General features: G+C 46.0%; 7 protein-coding genes across 7 annotated transcripts; 2 read left to right on the top strand and 5 right to left on the bottom strand.

Moving 5' to 3' along the window:
* Nucleotides 1–41: 41 nt before the first annotated feature.
* Nucleotides 42–1,913, bottom strand: V1513DRAFT_462689 (uncharacterized protein). The gene is made up of 2 exons (XM_066899945.1): nt 1,601–1,913; nt 42–1,532 (listed from the first exon to the last, which is right to left on the bottom strand). Exons 1-2 carry the CDS (start codon nt 1,742–1,744, stop codon nt 135–137), a joined length of 1,542 nt encoding a protein of 513 aa, XP_066755348.1. The 5' UTR covers nt 1,745–1,913; the 3' UTR covers nt 42–134.
* Nucleotides 1,914–2,302: 389 nt separating this feature from the next.
* V1513DRAFT_429889 (uncharacterized protein) lies at nt 2,303–6,385 on the top strand (the record flags this gene model as incomplete). The annotated part of the gene is made up of 6 exons (XM_066896334.1): nt 2,303–3,285; nt 3,342–3,384; nt 3,619–3,660; nt 3,686–3,697; nt 3,736–4,688; nt 4,744–6,385. The coding sequence occupies 6 exons, from the start codon at nt 2,303–2,305 to the stop codon at nt 6,383–6,385; spliced, it is 3,675 nt and encodes a 1,224-aa protein (XP_066755347.1).
* Nucleotides 6,386–7,109: 724 nt separating this feature from the next.
* V1513DRAFT_395658 (uncharacterized protein) lies at nt 7,110–8,653 on the bottom strand. Its single transcript, XM_066895371.1, has 4 exons — nt 8,202–8,653; nt 7,887–8,150; nt 7,489–7,832; nt 7,110–7,413 (listed from the first exon to the last, which is right to left on the bottom strand). The coding sequence occupies exons 1-4, from the start codon at nt 8,454–8,456 to the stop codon at nt 7,278–7,280; spliced, it is 999 nt and encodes a 332-aa protein (XP_066755346.1). The 5' UTR covers nt 8,457–8,653; the 3' UTR covers nt 7,110–7,277.
* Nucleotides 8,654–9,228: 575 nt separating this feature from the next.
* On the bottom strand, nt 9,229–11,950 carry V1513DRAFT_439061 (P-loop containing nucleoside triphosphate hydrolase protein). Its single transcript, XM_066897150.1, has 2 exons — nt 10,376–11,950; nt 9,229–10,313 (listed from the first exon to the last, which is right to left on the bottom strand). The coding sequence occupies exons 1-2, from the start codon at nt 11,894–11,896 to the stop codon at nt 9,378–9,380; spliced, it is 2,457 nt and encodes an 818-aa protein (XP_066755345.1). The 5' UTR covers nt 11,897–11,950; the 3' UTR covers nt 9,229–9,377.
* A 687-nt stretch (nt 11,951–12,637) lies between these two features.
* On the bottom strand, nt 12,638–14,936 carry V1513DRAFT_439058 (uncharacterized protein). Its single transcript, XM_066897149.1, has 3 exons — nt 14,609–14,936; nt 14,128–14,546; nt 12,638–14,072 (listed from the first exon to the last, which is right to left on the bottom strand). Exons 1-3 carry the CDS (start codon nt 14,697–14,699, stop codon nt 12,963–12,965), a joined length of 1,620 nt encoding a protein of 539 aa, XP_066755344.1. The 5' UTR covers nt 14,700–14,936; the 3' UTR covers nt 12,638–12,962.
* A 611-nt stretch (nt 14,937–15,547) lies between these two features.
* Nucleotides 15,548–17,754, top strand: V1513DRAFT_439054 (mitochondrial carrier domain-containing protein). The gene is made up of 6 exons (XM_066897148.1): nt 15,548–15,916; nt 15,972–16,045; nt 16,100–16,506; nt 16,559–16,933; nt 16,984–17,457; nt 17,506–17,754. Exons 1-6 carry the CDS (start codon nt 15,769–15,771, stop codon nt 17,546–17,548), a joined length of 1,521 nt encoding a protein of 506 aa, XP_066755343.1. The 5' UTR covers nt 15,548–15,768; the 3' UTR covers nt 17,549–17,754.
* On the bottom strand, nt 17,746–18,705 carry V1513DRAFT_439046 (DNA-binding protein). Its single transcript, XM_066897147.1, has 3 exons — nt 18,320–18,705; nt 18,146–18,261; nt 17,746–18,095 (listed from the first exon to the last, which is right to left on the bottom strand). The coding sequence occupies exons 1-3, from the start codon at nt 18,551–18,553 to the stop codon at nt 17,768–17,770; spliced, it is 678 nt and encodes a 225-aa protein (XP_066755342.1). The 5' UTR covers nt 18,554–18,705; the 3' UTR covers nt 17,746–17,767.
* Nucleotides 18,706–18,747: the final 42 nt, after the last annotated feature.

Raw genomic sequence — 18,747 nt, 5'->3', positions numbered from 1 at the left:
ACTGAACCACTGGACGTTGTACACTATTTGGTAAGAATTACCTTGGGATCGTCATTATAAGACCATATAATAGAGAACTATTGTACATATACTCCATCCGTTGCCTACATTCACCATGCCATTGTCACCAATTCCTACTCGCCCTCGGTGAATCCCAAATCCAAACCCGGAATGGACATTGCTAATTCCAATATTGCACGGGCCCTATCCTCATCGCCCAACATCTGTTCTAGCTCCGCGTAATCAAGCCATGCCTGAGGTGTCCGCGGGAACTTCTCCAGGTACTTCTCAAACAGCGTTCTGCATCTGTCGAACTCACGAAGCTTCATTTCCAGCTCTATATAGTACTTGAAGAGTTTCGGCTTAGGACACATCCCGATCGCCATTCCAAGCTGCTTCCTTGCCACATTGAGGTTATTTCGTCGAACCTCGAAGCACGCGTACATGTACCATATCTTCGCGAATGTAAACTGTTTATGGGGAATCAATTTGAGACAAGCTCGGTAGACGTCACGTGCTTGTTCAAAGTCTTTCGTGACGAGTTCTTCATAAATTGCATATTTTATCCATAAGAAAATATATCGACGCCAATGCTGTTTCTCTTGCGTCGGTGGCACGTTCGCAATCGCTCGCTCATAAAGGTCTCGTATGTCATCGATACTTTTTGATGACTCTGCCGCCATCGTTAAATAGGCAAACCAGGCATCGTAATTTCGTGGATTCTCCTGCACCTGTTCTTCGTACTGTACCCTCCGCTTTTTGAACACCACGTCTTCAATACCTTCCCTTTCACCGTACCGTTTCTCGAACGCGCTGTATTCGTTATATAACCACATAGACTTCGCCCGACTTAAAGTGTCTAGACCAAGTTTATACAGCTCTCGAGCCTTGTCGAAATTCTTCTGTCGAGTTTCCCACTTCGCCCAGCTTCCCAGCAATTTCTCGTCTACGAACTCATCGCCAGCCGTTCGTAGAGTCTCAACGGCCGCCGAATAGACTTCTCGCACATTATCTGGCGATCCATATTCATCCTCAAAACGTGCCCATTTGATCCAATTCTCAGACTGTGGATGAACAATCGTGAATTTTTCAAAAATTGCTCTTGCACGCTCATATTCGCCGTATCGTTTCTCGAGATTAACATAACTGAGCCACGCCTGCGGTTCTGGTTCCCATTCCATCCACCGCTCAAACACCTGCCTCGTACCGGGAACATTGGTCAATGTTTCTTCCATCGAAACATATTTGTACCACAGTTTGTCGACGCGAGGCAAGAGCGTCACCGCCCTGTCAAACAAGTTGCGCGCATGATTGATATTTCTGTGCTTTAACTCAGCTTCAATGTATCTGAGCCATAATGGGACGTTAGTTGGCTCGATTTCAAGAGCACGTTCAAAAATCGAACGTGCTCGCGCAAATTCTTTCTGTTCGAGTTCCCATTGAGCATATCGGATCCACTGGTTGATATTGAGGCGATTTCGTCGCAAAGCATCTTCGTATTCTTTCCGTTTTCTACCTTGAAACTCATGAAGCTAAACCCGGTTAGACGGTTCATCTCAAAGTATATATAAATAGGGAAAATGCATAGACGAATACTTGCCTCCTCAAGGTCCGCGATGCGCTGTTTTGGGATTTGGAGAGATGGTTCTCGTTGTTCGTAGGCTTCCCGTAGGATCTGCTCCGCTGTTATTTGAAGAGGAGCTGCAGCCTTGTTTTTTACTCGTGGTGGTCCTCGATCTCCCATATTGATGGATATATAGCAAATGGTGCAGAATCAGCTGAAAGAGTTGCTGATTGTTATTGCTGATTGTTAGTGAGTATATATTTTTTTTGTCGTGACCAAAAGAAACTGGCCAGTTCCACTGACAGTTGTTATTATGGATCGGATCAAGAGAAGCCGCACCGACGTGGATCTCCTTACGAAATTGGGACAAATCGTCCCACAATAAGCGGTGAGAGACACTTTCTGGCATCTCATGCTCTTTGAGTTGGCAAAGAAATTTATTTGCCGCGATTGCAACAAAGCCTGGATCTATAATAACGATTATTGGTTGTCAGAATTCAATACTGTGGTCGTTCGAAAACGAATTGCGGTTCTTAATTTATTGAATAATAGTCGGGTTTCTTCATGGTAAAAGCCATCATCTATTACCACGCGTGTTCGTTGATTTCTAAAGCAATCCCGGACTTAGCTCTTGGGCGTACGTGCGAGCAGTGCGATTAATCTCGCCACGAGGTATACAATCTCTAAATAGAACTGTTCTTATATTTGTGAAGGTTTGTTGAGATCAAATAGCCGGGAATGGTCGGTCCACTCTCAACTTCTGGTAGCAGATGTCGATTCAATGCTCCTATTCCGTCATTAACAGCTTTGAAGCCACCGGCACCGAAAGCGAAGCCGGCTCGGACCGTGACGACGAATCCAATTGATGGTTTTGATGCGGTTAGGCTTATGGGGTTGTTGACTGCTAGTCAGTCAACCCTGGAGCATACTGATAGCCAGACTCGGCTTGGGAAACGGAGTCGAGATGATGCTGGACAGGATAGTGAGGAACCGCATAGAAAACGGACGACTGAAACAAGAGAGGACTCATGGGAAATTGCGGAACAGACAGATCTTTCTGACGAGTATGATCCGGAAATCGAGGGGTTGTTCAATTCACCGACGGATTCATCGCACACCAGTTTCGAAGATTCAGGACACTGTAATATTGGAAACACTCAAGAGGAAATTTCACCGTCGCATGAAACTGACATTATCGATGGACGTATATGCACCAGGGACTCTCTGACACCACCCTATGAAGGTGTCGAACTTTGTCGGTCGCAGTCGGCAGAGTGTGATCCTCATAGACAGCAGAAATCCCACCCTATGCTGCCTACGCCGTCTCCACCGCCTTCAGCTGATATGCTGGCACAGCAACGTGATAACTCTCTAGTGGCCTCGATTGACGTTCTTAAGATGTCCAAGAACATTGCGGAAGTGAAGTCGCGGATATTGTCCGCTCATTCAGTTATAACTACATACACCGCCATGAAGTCCGCATACGTCCAAGTGTGCGCGTTAAGCAAATCCTTGACCCGACAGCTGGCGCTGGCGCGACGCCGGATATCGGAACTGGAGCATAAGAACTCGCAATTGTCTGGCAAATTGAAAAGCTCGAATGCGAAAGTTGAGGAGCTAAAAGCTATCATTCGGTCGTTGCCTGATCAAGGAGAAGTTTTGCGCAATATTGCGCAGTTGGAAATAGATAACATTAAGAAGGCAAAAGAGATTCAAAGACTGTAAGTTTGATATTTATTTTCTATAAGCATCGGCCTGCGTCGTTGACTTTAAATAGGCGCCTGAAGTATGGCGAGGGAGACCAACCTGCTGCCGGTGTGGTGCAGTAGCGTGTATTTTCAAAAATGCATAGAAGCAAGATCAGTTAGTTATACGGGAGGTTGTGCGGATGTAGTGAGATTTTTTTGCATAGGTTGCGGATTTGTTAAAAGTTTATGTATTGTTGATTATTTGTGAAAAGCTTCATAGTTTAGATGCTCGCTCATTTATACTATGTTCTAGTTATTCTGTTGTATTGTAAATATTCATGACCTTACGACTTTTGAATTGAATAGCATGATCAAAACATTTACCATTTCTGTGCATTCAGTTTAAAAGTGAGCCCAAAACTTTAAATGCTAGATTTCAGGAGTCGTAAGTGCTGATATATACGTGCGTTCTCTGTGCTTCAGCCATCCCAGAAATTTTTACGATCCGATGCGAATCGTCCCGACACCAAACCAACAGACGCGAATGTTAAGCACAGCACACCATTAGACGTCGAACACGGCAATCTCAACATCATGACATCGCCTCCAGGCGAATATCCGTCAACAATGTCTTCTATTCCGCTGGCCGCAGAGTTTGGTGACATTGCTGGCGATACCGACAACCACAACGGTGACAACAACTCCAGGGATAATAGCATGGACCCGTCCGCGTCCTTTGCATTTGCTGCCGCGGCAGTTCCCCAAACGCCTACCGGTAGAGTATTATCTGAACATGAGCTTCATCGACCGAGTTCTATTGCGACACAAGTGCTCAGCACGCCAGACACGCTTCCACCGACCGAAGCGTTTTATCACCAAAGCAGCATAAGCGATGTCGTAATGCAGGATATACCGTACGAAGGCGACCACAACATGTTCTCGCACGGGTCCCTAGACAATACAATGACACCGACAGGTATGACGCAACAAACCTCACAAGAAGTGCAGAACCAACCAAACGCGCCAGCGACTGAATCACGAATATCGGCATACGCACGTCTTGATTTTGCGTCATTCACATTCTACGTACAGACACTACAAGTCGTGATGGGCAGACGAGTAGAAAGTGCTCACAATAATCACCAAAACGGACCGAACGGCACTGATGCAACTGGAACCCCGGCCGAACGATCTCGGTCCAGGACTCCTTCCAAACCTGGCAATGCTGACAATGCGAGTAAACCAAGCGCAGGAGGCGGCGGCAACGGAGCGATCGATGTCCATCTGGGTACCGCGAAGGCAATATCGCGGCGGCACGCCAAGATATTTTACAATTTCGCCAACCAGCGGTTCGAATTTTCGGTGCTGGGCAGAAACGGCGCGTTCGTTGATGACGTGTTCGTTGAGAAAGGAGCTACTGTGCAGTTAAATCATGGGTGAGATTTGCCGGGATCAGCCACGTCTGGAAAATAAAGGCTTACTGTGTGACAGATCGCGTGTGCAAATTGGCCAGATTGGATTTACGTTTCTCCTACCTAGCTCATCAAATTTGGAGTCGGGCGACACAACCCCGACACAGACCATTAAACCAGCAGATGCCATCTCACTACGAGATGCTAAGCCATTACCTCCTCTTTCCATGACAACGACACCAGTGCCGGATGCTAGCGTCAAAGTTGAGGAACAGCTGAGCACAGAATTGGCAACGGCCGAGACTCATGATTTTAACAAATTCTTTACCGATCACAGTGTGGAAAGTATGCAGTCTGCGGGCCAGCTCATGCCACACGATGCGAACGATCCATCACCACCACAACCCTTCCACAATCCTAACGAACAACAGCAACAACCACAGCCTCAATATCAACAGTTCCATGAACTTCAGCAGGACGAGTTAAATATGATTCACGCGTTGACCGGCGGCAACACGCTTGAACAGATTCCAGACATTATTGCGAAGGAAATCGCGAATATGCCGCCTGGCGTCTCGCCTTCTCCGACCGCATTTCACGAGCACACACCGCAACCTCAAACGCGTCCAAAGCCCGCCAAACGCACAGAGAAACGTCACTCGACGCCACCTTCACCTTCACAAATACCGCCGGAATATCGCGAGAAACCGCCAAATTCATACTCAAGCCTTATTGAAGTATCTTTGCGGACGTTTGCTACGGAACGTGGCATGTCTTTGTCAGATATTTATCAGGCGATTCAAGAGCTGTTTCCGTATTATCGATTTGCTCCTTATGGGTGGCAGAATTCCGTTCGTCATAATTTATCGCTGAATAAATTGTTCGTCAAGATTGCTAAAGAAGGGAAGGGATGGCTGTGGGGTCTAGATGAAGAGCTTTATCGCGAGAAGGAAGCGAAGAAGAACAGGCCGTTAGCGCGGGAACGAAGAGAACAAGAACGACGGGAGAAACGTGAGCGCGAAAAGAAAGAGAAGGAAGAACGGGAACGGAAGGCGAAGGAAGAGAAAGAGCGTCTGGAACGTGAACGGAAAGAGAAAGAGCGACTGGAGAAAGAACGTAAGGAGAAAGAACTGGCGGAGAAGAAGAAAGCACTTGCTGCTTTTGCGCAGGCAGCCGCCGCGAAATCTGCAGCAGCAGCGGCAGCTGCGCCATCGTCAGCTTCGTCTGCGCCAGTACCAAAGCTAGGTAAAGTCGCGGCAGGCGGTACTAAAGGTAAATCAGCCTTGGGTCCCAAAGCATTGCAAGTCCCACCCTCGATCACGAAGCCACAAACAGCCAAGCCTCCAATCAACAAAGAGACTCTGAAAGCTTTGCAGCTACTGCAGCAAACAATTTCGGCTCAGTTACAGAATGGTGGATCCGGCAGCAGCGCTAAGCCTGCGGCCTCTAAGTCGAATATGCCGGCCTTGATATCTACTCCGTCACCCAGTCCAGGTCCCACCACGGCACCAGGCACAGCGCCAACAGTACCGCCTGCTAAGAGGCCTAGTAATGCCGCTCAGCCTAATGCGAAGGCAGCTGCCCTTGCGAAGGCCCTCGTTATGTCGCTTGCACAGTCGATGGCGAAGCCAGGAGCTAACAACAACAACAACAACAACAACAACAACAACAATCCCGTACAGTCAGCATCAGTGGCTGCGGCGAAGCCGAAGCCGACGTAGTCGGCGTATGTTCATGGTAGGAAGTATAAATGTACAGCAAAAGTTTTATGTTCGGCGTTATTTGGATAGATGTGAGCTATATCTCAGTTTACGCGCTGTGAATCGGATTGAAATCTGGGAAGGGGCTTTTATTTTTATATTGTATTGTTGGGTATAGGATTATAGTTTTTATAGGTACTTTTGTGGATATTATGTACTTGTAGTATAATTGGTGTATGATTGCTACGGTGTATTATTAGGTGGAGTACGAGGAAAAGGATTTGGTTTACCAATGATTCGTTGGTAACTTTATAGATACTATGTATGAGAGCGTTGGACTCGATTTATTATGTTCCGCGTAATTCACGTCCGGTGCGATTGCCTTACTACTACTGATGGCCACGAGAAAAACTAATAGCGACGACGAGGTATTTTATTGGAAAAGAGGTTGCGGCTGCCGGACTGAGCCGAGAATTGGGACAGTGCGCTACTCCTCCGCTCTTCATACATCTCTAACATTTTGACATCCTTAGATCTGTGAGGCTAGGTTTGTGTATTACAATATTTATGTCATTTTTGCAACAGCATGTTACGACATACTATAGTCGTTGGCAGTGGCCTAATCGAACAGAACAACCTCCCTTCCCAAGTCCTGCACATCTCAGCATTCCTGAATCGCTCGTGCTTCGACAGCCGAATGCGAGTTTGGCGAAGCTGTGGCTCATATTGCATGAGGAGCATAGATTTGAAAATGTAGAAATAAGGAATCTTTTATTCGAGAACATCACGCATGAGATGCACAAAACTGCTTTTGTTATAACAGAAATTCATGTCGAACATAGCCAGTAAATCATCACAGCAATATTATATCCATATATTTCGTGAATTTTGTAAACGATTTCCAAACGCCATATTACGACAGTCCGTACTTCCGTCTTGCCTTCTTCTCCATTTTGGCGGCCCACAAAGCCGCCCCAGTCGTGTTTGTGAAACTGAAGAACATGCCGAGAACAGGGATCGTCTCTAACACACCAGCGACGGCGCCGAACCTAGATAATGCAGTGTTTTAGTATATCCCAACCTTACGAGAATACGCGGTCAGGCATGAAGCTCGATATACTAACGTCCAATAACTGCCATATTTTCGTCTCGTAAACACACGAATATCTCGCGGTGACCACTGCTTTAGTTGAAAGTATCGTGCCTGAGCCGCACGGGCGATGTCCACACTACTGATTAACGCCATAATCAAGGGGCCGACGACAGGGATAAATTGTATCGGTAATAAGATTAAAGCTTTTAAGAGTAAGTACGGGGACGTCATGCGTAAGACGAACTTCTGGTAACGGGCGTGAAGTTTGTAAATGACGGATTGCTGTATACGTGTGTAGAATTCCGCGTCGATTTCTTCGGCGAAGTCGAGGTTGGCGTTTGCGAGGAGATCTTCCAGGCCCTTGAGTTTGAGTATCTATATTGCGGTTCTGTTAGTAAGATGTAAATCGTAGGTGATCGAAAATCTGACCATGTCGAAGAGATTGCGCAGCTCTTTCTTGAGGAAGAATGTGCGTGCCACTATGCCATATATCATGTACGCTTGACGGCATACCATGAGAGCAGAGGAGAATAGACCTACGGGCCCGTTCATCAAGACAAAAATAACAGCATGAGGAGGATAGGCGATCGCAAACCATGTTCCCATAACCATTATCAAGATGACAAACAACGGCGCGACAACTCTCGCAAAAGATGGCCATAGTACTGGATGATACAGAAAGTAGACAATGCCCTATTTTGTTAACAATAGATTAATGATCATAATAAGTGAGCTGGTAAGCACCACAAATGGATACCGCACGGCACATGTCGATAAAGCTGAGTATGGCACAATGAAGACGAGCATGAGTCGATAACTAGTCCCAGAATACAAGAAATACTTAAATCGCCTCAGATATATTCTCATCCGTCCTTTCAGGCGAATAGAGAACTCTTGCATGCTACGCGGCATTGATGCTTTCTTGACTCGAATCATGGCTCTCGCACGGTCTCTCAGCGATATCGCCTTCAGGAAATATGTGAGTGGCATAAACCACATGATTTTGTATTATATAACTAGATCGACAAGTGGAGTCACTCAATGTACTTAATCTACCAATAGTAAGCAGGTAAACTTAGAGCTGGCCATGCTCCTCTGAATTTTGGATAAATACTAAATAGTGCGTGTCTGGAAATCGCGTTTGGACATCGATTTTGGTGCATGTAGTACGAGTGTAAGAACCCGAATGCGGTAGGTGTCCACAATGCGTATTGTAGTAATCTTGGACCCTAAACCTTGAGACGCGTCGCGCGCGTCCGTAAACTTACTATATTTCATGATGGCCGTCCATACCCGACAAGTCCACGGCATCTCCGGATTATGAGAATATCGCCAGCCATTGCGAGCTGCTATTCCGCCATGGCGACTACATCAGCATTGGCAGCGAATGACATTCTCCGGTATCTCATAGCGGCATTGGATTCCCGCCTTGACTATCCAGATGGACAAGAAAATGGGCATCGACTCGGCTACATGTTATTCGTCGCTTGTCGATATTAAGGGATTTGTGCGACAATTGTAAAATAGGGAGTTTTTGCGGATGGACTGCACATCATGGCCGAAGCAGATATTACCGTCAATACAATTGAACGTGAAATAATTATCCTCATGGTCGAATGTTCCAATGCATGCTATAGAGACTGTGGTGAATTAGTTGGTATCGTTCTGGAAAGCTCTGATTATGGTAGGGTTCGCCCCACTTGCTCATTTTCACTCAATATCCGTACACGTTTGGTTACTTATGTCTAGTAACGAATATGCAGGGAGTAACATCGCACGAAAGGCTTAATCTCGCATTTGTATATCTATATTTAAACCTACCCGTTCATATACACGAGCTAACTTGCAAGCAAAAACAAATGTACATATCTCTAATTTCGGAGCTCTTCCTCGCTATTCTTGTCCACGCAACCCAATGGATCACTTCTTCTTCTCCGGCTTCTTATTCCATTGGCGTCGACTTCTGGACACGTCATTTAACGCCGTCGTCTTCGTCTCTCCCAGAAATGTTTCGTGACCGGTCCCATCCACAATCTGTTGCGCGAGATTAACGAGACCGCTTGTGATGTAATTACGAGAAACCATCGAACTAGTCAAAATTGGCTGTGAAATCATGGCCTTGAGATCTTTCCGCAACCGCTGGACTTCTATGCGATCCTGTTCTTTCTGTTTAGTACTTAGTTGTCGAGATTTTGCATCGTCGTCGTCGGACTCGGATCCAGCAAGGATTTCCTCCGCTTCAGACATTTCCAATCCAAGATCCTCCGCAGCCTGTCGCCACAATGCGGAATCCATGTCACCACTTGAGCCTTTTTTCTTCGTGTTCGCAGCTTTGGCAGCGGTGGCAGCCGTCGACTTGGACTCTAGCGCGTTAATCTCCCGCGCAAGTGAGACTCTATATTCAAGCTGCTTCACTACCTTTTTCTCAACATCAAACACCCGTAGTTCCTTAACGTCCTTGCCCAATTTTTGTGCCATTTTTTTTAATTGCTGCGTCTCCGTTCTCGCGCACAAAATCATCGCGACACCATGCTCAGTACCACGCGCAGTTCGTCCAGACCGGTGGATGTACATATCCGCAGATCGCGGCAAGTGATAGTGCAACACATGCTGAACACGCGAGATATCTAACCCGCGGGCAGCAACGTCCGTGCTGATGAGCACAGCACGGTCGTTGTCTTTGAAGCGTTCAACTGTTCTGAGTCGTTGCTTCTGGATCATGTGTGAATGGAATGGGAGTGCGGGAATGGTGAGTTCCTGGAGGAATCGTGCGATACGTTTGACGGCGTCAACACTATTAACGAAAACAATTGTTCGGCCGGGATATTTCAGGAGGAAGTAATAAAGATAGACATCCTTAGAAACGAATTAGCCATATCCTTACCAATCACAATGAAAATAAAACAAGTGTCGTTTACCTTTTCTAGAGCATCGCACATAATAACACCCTCAACTATTTCCCTCTTGACTGCTTCGTCGGGATTAACATCCACGTACTGTGGCGTACCTTCCCTGAACTTAAGCTTATCTAGCAAATAAGCCATAGTGTCCTTCTTGCCCTCAATGTTGTTATTCACAAACTTGCGCTTTTGCTTTTTTCCGTTTGCATTATTGGCATTCGTAGTAAGCTTCCGGGTGAGATCTTTTTCAAATGTGGCAGAAAAGACCAGAGTCTGGCGCTTATCCTGCTCTCTGGAGGAGGAGTTGTCGTAATTCTCATTGTCAGAGGATTCCGAGTCAGAATCCCTGTTTTGGCCGATCATGTCGAGAATCTCGTCGAGTTCCTTGAAATGCCCATCTTGCAGTAGCCTATCCGCTTCATCGAGCACAAGCATTTCCACACCAGCAAGCCAGCGGATAAGACCCTCCGTGTCCATCGTCATCAATTCGTGCAGACGACCGGGCGTCGCGACGACAATGTCGGGAAAGTAGCTTAGTAGTCTGCGTTGTTTCTGGATGGCCAGACCACCGGTTATTGAGACGACGCTAGCCGCATTGAATTTTGAGACTTTTGTGATGTGGTCGGTGATTTGATGTGCCAATTCCCGAGTAGGTGCGAATATCAGTGCGGTCGGCGAAGGTGCAGAGGAAAACGACATGTCCTTTTTTGCCGACGAGACCGCCTCAGAGGACGCGGAGGAAGCTATATATTTCTCGAGAATAGCGAGACCAAATGCTAAAGTCTTTCCGGAGCCGGTGGCGGCTTTGCCGACAAGATCGTGCCCTGCCATAAGAAGTGGGATCGCTTGTCGCTGTATGTCTGTCGGTTTGGTGAATCCAAGTTCGCTGAGGCCGTGCAGGAGTGATTCTGAGAGTGGGTAGACTTCCACCCACTCCGGTAACTCGATTTCCATTTCTTCGGAGTTCAATGCGCCAAAAATATTGCTCGCTTTACCGATGCCAGCGTCATCGGCCTTCTTGTGAACTCGCACCGTCTTCTTCTTTTCTTTCTTCTTGTTGTGCTTGTGCTTGTCCTGGAGCTCAGTCTCTAGCTCGTTAACTGCATCCACATTTTCAAGTTTCCCGCTTTTCTTCTGCGTCTCCTTCTTTGTCATGGATTTAGTACTCTTCTTTACCTCTTCCTTCAAGGAAATCTTCGCTTTCTTAAACTTCACAATTCGCTCATTCCCACCGTCAACATTCACATACTCAACATCGACGCCATCAATCTCCTCAAAGCCCATCAATCCCTCCAAGTCTCCAACCCGCTCTGGCAATGTGACAGGCTTCCACGCAAGTCTACTAGCATCCAAAATTTCGGACGCGTCATCGTCCGCGTTGTAGGAGATAGTAGCTAACTTCGAGGTCTTGCGCATTCGCTTTGTAGGACGGGACGACTGCAGCAGGGACGAGGGTTGTCGTTTTCCTGAATTTAATTCAGCTTTCGACGTGCCCGATCGTCTCTTGGCAGCAGATGGTGTGCCAGGAGAAGTTGACATTTTGGCTACCTTGTAGTTGAAGACAATGTACCTGGTACTTGTTGCCAATGCTTGATCGCGAAGAAATTTTAGAGACGAGAGAACTTCAGGGGGAGCTATTCTCCCAACGACCAAAGTAAGGAAGGTAGAAAAGTCAAAGTTTCGAACTAGCCTTATTTAGACAGAGTTAAACCAAATAAAGTATAGTATTGACTTTAATTGTAGGTTCGAGAAACTATAACCGATATGCCAGGATCACTTTGTAAGGCATACTGAACCTTGCCTGTTCTTATACGAGACATGCGACTGTACTTTACGGATCCGATGGTTCAGGATTCAGGTTTTCTAGAGTTGACACATTTTATTCATGTCACTCGCGTTGGGATGGCTTTGCGTCAACACTTCGCGTTCACGCCAAATTTGGCGCTCTGACTGTGATAGAGAACCAGAAGCGATTAATTTTGATGCATTGTAGGAAATTTGGATTATCAACAAGGATAGGATACGCATTTTTAAAGAAAAATGATGAGTGCATGTCAAAAAATGGAATAATGCCCTTCCATTGCCCGAAGGATGTCGACGGGTCTGGCGTTTACGGTAAGGATTAGACGTGACAAAATCAATACGAGTGTGTGAGGTCTCAGCTGGGCTTACAATATTTCGTTTACCAAGATCACCAGAGTCACAGCCCGTTCTCATTTTGCTCGCCGTTTTGGTTAGGGGGGGTTTGTTCAAGTGTGTAGCTTAACTATGACGCGGGACCGGCAGGGAATGATCGAATTAAGCGAGGTATAACAATGGAAAAAAGTATCCAAAAAAATAGTAAGTCCTCTGAAATGCATATCTATAACACAACAAACAATAGGCACTGATTCAAGTACAAATTGCAGGGGTTGAAAAATTCTAAAATATACAAATTAAAATTAACCGGGCAATATTGTGACAAATGGCATATCAAAAAATTAGAATACAGTTGCACAGATCCACTTGCTGAGCAATGTTAATTAATCCGAACACATCACCACCCAAACAAAATTATACAGACTAACTTTTGCGTTCCAACAATACAAGTGAAATGCTCCAATTATTAACGAGCCAGTGATGCCCGCTGCTGCTGACGCGCCGCCCACAGCTCCACTGTTTGTCTACCCTTTTCTGATGAAGCCTGCCGAAGTTTCTCAAGCTCAGTTATTTGATGCTGACGATTAGCTTGCTGGGCAGGTTGTGCCAAATTTAGCGCCTGCATCCCGCGTGCTAAAGGAGTCTGGCCGGAAGTACTTTCCGTAGGAGAACTTGCAGTAAGGTGCTGTGCAGTGCTTGATTCGTCTCTTCCTGCAGAAGTTGAGTACGACGGGATGACGCTGACAGTCTCCCGTCTAGTGTCTGGCGCGATGCTCTCTGTATCTATTTTCTTCAAGTCTGACTTTGAACGGTAGAACGACAAAGATGTAAATAACGATTTTCGTACACCTTTGCCTGCAGTCCTTAAACTGGCTGTACTTGACATAGACGTTGGGCCAGGTAGATGTCCAGTGTTCTCCGTGGGCGCCGTCGCCGTCGCCGTCGACGCGGATATATTTCGCGACGACTGGTGAGGCTTGTTGGAGTAATCATTCATGTCAATTTTTCCAGAATACTGACTTCGTAGACTAAGATTACTCAAAGACTTTTTGACGACCTTTTCACGCTCAAGTAGCGCACTGCGCTTCTTCTGCAGTGTTGGACGACTTGGTGCAGAAGTGGACACGATCGAGGCCGAATCGACCGGAAGCAAAGATTGTGACTGAGATGCGGATGCCTTGCGCTCGCTCTTCGCTCGAGCATCTGTGGCAAACGAGAAAGGAACTGTCTCCGTTGGCTTTCTTGGCGACCTAAAGCTCGGCTTTCGAGTCACACTCGCAATGGCCACCAGTACTTTGTCCTCAGGCGCATTTTCCTGCTGCCTCGTCCCAATATCTGTTCTGGGTCGCTGTCGCAACTGCTTCGTGATGTTTGACGGTTTGTTGGCATTCGTTGTCGATGGCTTAACTTTCTTGAGGTACTTGACGTCAGAGCTGGCTATACCTTCAGAAGGCATACTGTCATGTTGATGGATTGCCGCTTTAGTTGATTGTATCGATGAAGCGTCCGTAGCAGATGCTTCAGATTGAGAACACTGGGCCGCAGTGGTCGTTGTGGTTAATCCTGGATGGACAGACTATTACAGGTTAGCTGGGCCTCACTCAAGGCACACACCTAAGTTCGCCATTTACCTTTCCGGACTCGATTGGCTGTGATTCAGCTGAATCTAACCCCTTTGCAAGGATATTGGCTAAGACTGGCGAATAGGTGATCTTTGTGTCGCCAGCCTTTGGCGGCCTTGCCTGTGTGCTGATTGGCGCGCCTTTCGGCCGCGGCTTTGAAATCTTTGCCGACCAAAGGATGGATTTTTCGAATGAATCGTCACTCCCACAGTCCTTATCGTAACTTCTCCGTTCAATATCTTGTGGTGCGCTGCACATCATAACGTCTATGATCGGTGCCACCAGGACTTTCTGATTGAGAGAAGCCTCGGAATCCACGCATGCTGAATTCCGCTCGGAGACAATGATTCGTGGCTGAGAGAGATTGCCAATCGAGGAGTTCTCTATTAGCGAAGTCCTTTTGACTGCCACTGCTCTCCTGGACCGTCCTGTTGAATTACTGCTTTAGATTTCGAGAGTAATGACGCAAGGGAAAACGAACGAAATATACCTTTTGATTGTGGAGTTACATGCTCAATTGGCGTTGAGACTGCGGCGTGGACATTGCTGACATTGGCCGATGCCGACCTTGTCACGGGCATGACGATCAACAGAGCCTGGACACGAAGTCGAAACTAGCAATATGAAGCGGAAGAAGTGAAAGTGAGGGATGCTTTATGTAACTGACAGAAGGAATGTAGGATGGGGCTTTGGTGTTGTCTGGAGAGGCGAAGTGCAGGTACGATGGTGACTTTAGATAGCGTAGTGCTTGTGGCAAGCGAGAATGCTGGGTCCCTTTGAGCAAAGCAGACTCAAGTTGCGGCTTAGCTCAGGGTACGCGTTGTTTGTTTTAGAGCTGCCGTAAGTAGTATAGCCTTTGGGCTATACTCAGGGGCGTTCCTATCAATATCTCGCAGTCCAACGTTGTCCCAGATCGCGATTTGCCTAAGTTAGCCAAGTTGCCAGATATTGCCGAGTTCAAGCCGATACATCGTCGCTACAGTAAAAATTGCAGCACTCCAGTAGAAAATTGTCATCCGATATATGATAGTACTGGTAGCGAGCTCATCATGCACGCATTTTTTTGTACTTGTGCCATAACTCATAAATACTCGTACAGTTACGCAAGCCTACCTGCAGCTCAGACACATTTGTACTCTCTCATCTATCTGCCAACAGACTCAGCAAAGTTACACAATAATGACGTAGATGTGAAGAATATTATGTGCACAGCCAGAACCCGCATATTGAAAAAGTCTACGAACTGGGAAGGATATGTGTATAAAGTAATTAATTAATCATTGTCTAATACATAATTTTGCAACCGTTTTTCCAATAAGGCAGACCGGTGACTGCGTAGCCCATTGGACGTTCCGATGTATTCCGCGTTGTTTCTCATCACTCCGATGCCATAAAATTAGAGCCGCTCGGCTGGTGGTAGTTCAACGCGGAAAAATACAGCGACTCTATACATCAACAATTTCTGCGTTCTTTTACCACGGACACGTATTGAGGAAAATTTTATTGTTTTGGATAAAACGAAGGTCAATGGTTGGATTATGTATCTCTGAAAGATTTTATTATTCTTCAGTTCGGGCTGTTTTGCGCGACTATTATATTTGCATTTGTGGAGGAACACATCGAGGAATTCATTGAAAACCTAGCATTACCATGCCAGCCCAAGCAAGACTCCACAAAAAGGAGACGCCAAGGGCACGTGAGGAGCGAATATTGCAACTGTTCAAATCTCTAGATACTCAACACAAGGGTTACCTTGACAAGGATGCACTTCAGGAAGGTTTTCACAGACTCAATCATCGTAGGTAGTATCGTTGGATTGAAGTGCCGGGTTCACTTGCCTAATAGTCACATAGCACTAGAGCATGCCGTTGGAATCACCAACGAAGTTATAGAATTGGTTGACCAAAATGGAGACGGAATTATTCAGGTACGTAAAACCAAGAATTCGTTCATGGATAAAGCTCATATTCATCGTTTACAGTTTGAAGAATTTAAACTATTTGTCGAGAAGACTGAGCAGCATCTCTGGGCCTTATTCAGTGCGATAGACAAAGACAAGAACGGACGACTGGACAAAACAGAGGTCGCCGCTGCTCTTGAAACCTCAGGACTTTGTGTCCCATCAGCAAAGCTAGAGCAATTTTTTGACTACATGGATCGGGACAATGACGGGGAGATCTCCTTTGAAGAGTGGAGAAATTTTTTGCTTTTCATTCCTGTAGATAACATGAGTATCCGCGCCGCCTACAGATATTTCTTCGACAGTCTACCTTTAACGTCTGAAGGAGACGTAGTACTGAGCGACGACACTCTTGGCGGTATCGGTTACTTTATATCTGGCGGTATAGCAGGTGCCGTGTCTCGAACTTCTACTGCCCCGTTTGACAGGTATTTGAGGTTTCTAATTGTATATTAAGATCAGTACTAATGTCCTGCGTAGGCTAAAAGTCTATCTTATTGCACAGACTGGCCATACGATAAATGACTCGGCTAAAAATGTAGCGACAGCGGCAATAATGGCGGAGGTCAAGGCTGGTGGTGTTATCCGCAGTGGTAGTCCATTACTGGATGCTATAAGAACGATTTGGAGACATGGTGGGGTAACAAACTTTTTTGTCGGCAACGGCTTGAACGTGCTCAAGATTTTCCCAGAATCTGCGATAAAGTTCGGATTTTTTGAGGCTTCAAAACGTGTTTTGGCAAAGTTAGAGGGCAAAACGGTCAATGAGATGTCTGGAATTTCGTCGTTTTTGGCCGGTGGAATTGGTGGTACAATGTCACAGTTTGCTGTCTATCCAGTCGATACATTAAAATTGTATGTCGAATTCTACAAAGAATATCGGCAGGGCGCTGACAAGATTTTAGTCGTATTCAATGCGAAGCCGAATTTAGTGATTTACGGGGAAATGCTCTTCTCATGAACACCGCGAAGAATATGTGGCGGAGCGGTGGCCTCTTATCCTACTATAGAGGTCTGGCTCTTGGGCTAGCCGGAATATTTCCATTTGCTGCACTCGACCTCGGAACATTCGAAGCAATGAAGCGAGCGTATGTCAAGGCTACGTCAAAACAGCAGGGAATTGACGAAGGTGATGTCAAGCTTGGGAATATGCTAGTTCTGACGATGGGTGCCATCAGTGGCAGCGTGGGTGCCTCTGTAGTGTATCCCGTCAATGTTTTGCGGACGCGCCTTCAGGCCCAGGGAACTGCCTCCCACCCTCAGACATATACAGGTATGACTGACGTTTTGCAAAAGACGATTAAACTTGAAGGATATCGGGGGCTTTTCCGTGGCTTGGTCCCCAATCTAGCAAAGGTGGCTCCGTCAGTTAGTATTAGGTACGTCAGTAACTATCCATCAGTGAATGAGATCCTAACTAGGTTTAGTTATCTCGTATATGAAAATTGCAAAACTTTAATGGGATTATAGTAAGAGTTGCATGGTTTGCATAGGATCTACGGGTGTGAAGTAAACGTTCCATGGCTGGCTCATTAAAGTATTTTGTAGCATACAAATGGGTATAAAGATGTATTTAGTATGATAGAAGCACGGAGTTTGATCGACTCAAAGGTATCGGGAAATTGTACATGTCATGTAAAAAATTTACGAATTAATATACAATAGTATACAACACACTAGTACTCCTCCTCAACGAACTACAACCTTTTCCTTTGTCTTTGATTCTTCTACATATATGTCGAAGCTTAGCGGCCCCATTAGCACGTTTCTTAACGGCCTCACTTTCGGAGGGACAGATTTCAAAGGTACGTCCGGTTTTGGGGTTATACCATCCGCCGGAACCCAAGGCGAATCGTGCCCAACCGGAGGCTTTCCGTCATCGTTCAATTCAATCGTTATTGTAAATGTACAATCGGCTGGCAGTTTGCCAAGTATTGACGACGTATGGCTTAATTTCATAATACAAGTTCTATATTGTTCATCCATTTCTGTCATGCTAAAATTGAGGTTTTTCATCCTGACATTTGTTATTCTTTTGATCCAAATGAGCGGGAGAAATTATCGTACTCAACCTGCTGATCTCGCTCTGAGACCTTGGGAAAGGACGTCATATCAAACACAAATCTCTCAAGCGGGATATCAATACTGGATAAAATGACCACAGATATCTTAGACACATCTCCCTGTGTGCTCGTTAGTACGCGCAATATCTACATCAACCTTACTAGGGTGCATATTTACTCGTCTCATCTGATCCATGCACGCGCCGATGGCATTGCGGACCCAGTCACAGACCTGCGGATGTCGCGACTGCCTAACCGGGAAATTATATTTCCGGGCAAGCATAAAAGTTTCATGTGGATATATTTCGCGTTCGTACAGGATCGTATGAATACTAACGATCAGGAAATCTGCAAATGCTGAAAGAACTTCTGCAAATGTCCATGATGGAAGCTGTGTTTTTGATGTCGACATTACCGCAGCCTAAAATAATCAGTGTTCAAATTGGAAATGCCAGTCATGATTTCTCCGCAGATGAAATGAAGGTTTATCTTCAGTGTATAGTATAAATTCGAGGCTCTTTGGTCGGTTGGCAGCAGCGCTCTACGCGTAGTTCTGGTGTTACCCGGTTTGTTGTCACGTGACTTAAATTACTTCCTAACGCAGTT

Source organism: Lipomyces chichibuensis, assembly GCF_038497645.1.
Source record: "Lipomyces chichibuensis strain CBS 12929 unplaced genomic scaffold V1513scaffold_5, whole genome shotgun sequence".
In the NCBI taxonomy this organism is placed as follows: Eukaryota; Fungi; Ascomycota; class Lipomycetes; order Lipomycetales; family Lipomycetaceae; genus Lipomyces; species Lipomyces chichibuensis.
The sequence above is the reverse complement of the archived record's forward strand: the minus strand, read 5'-3'. Positions and strand labels throughout refer to the sequence as shown.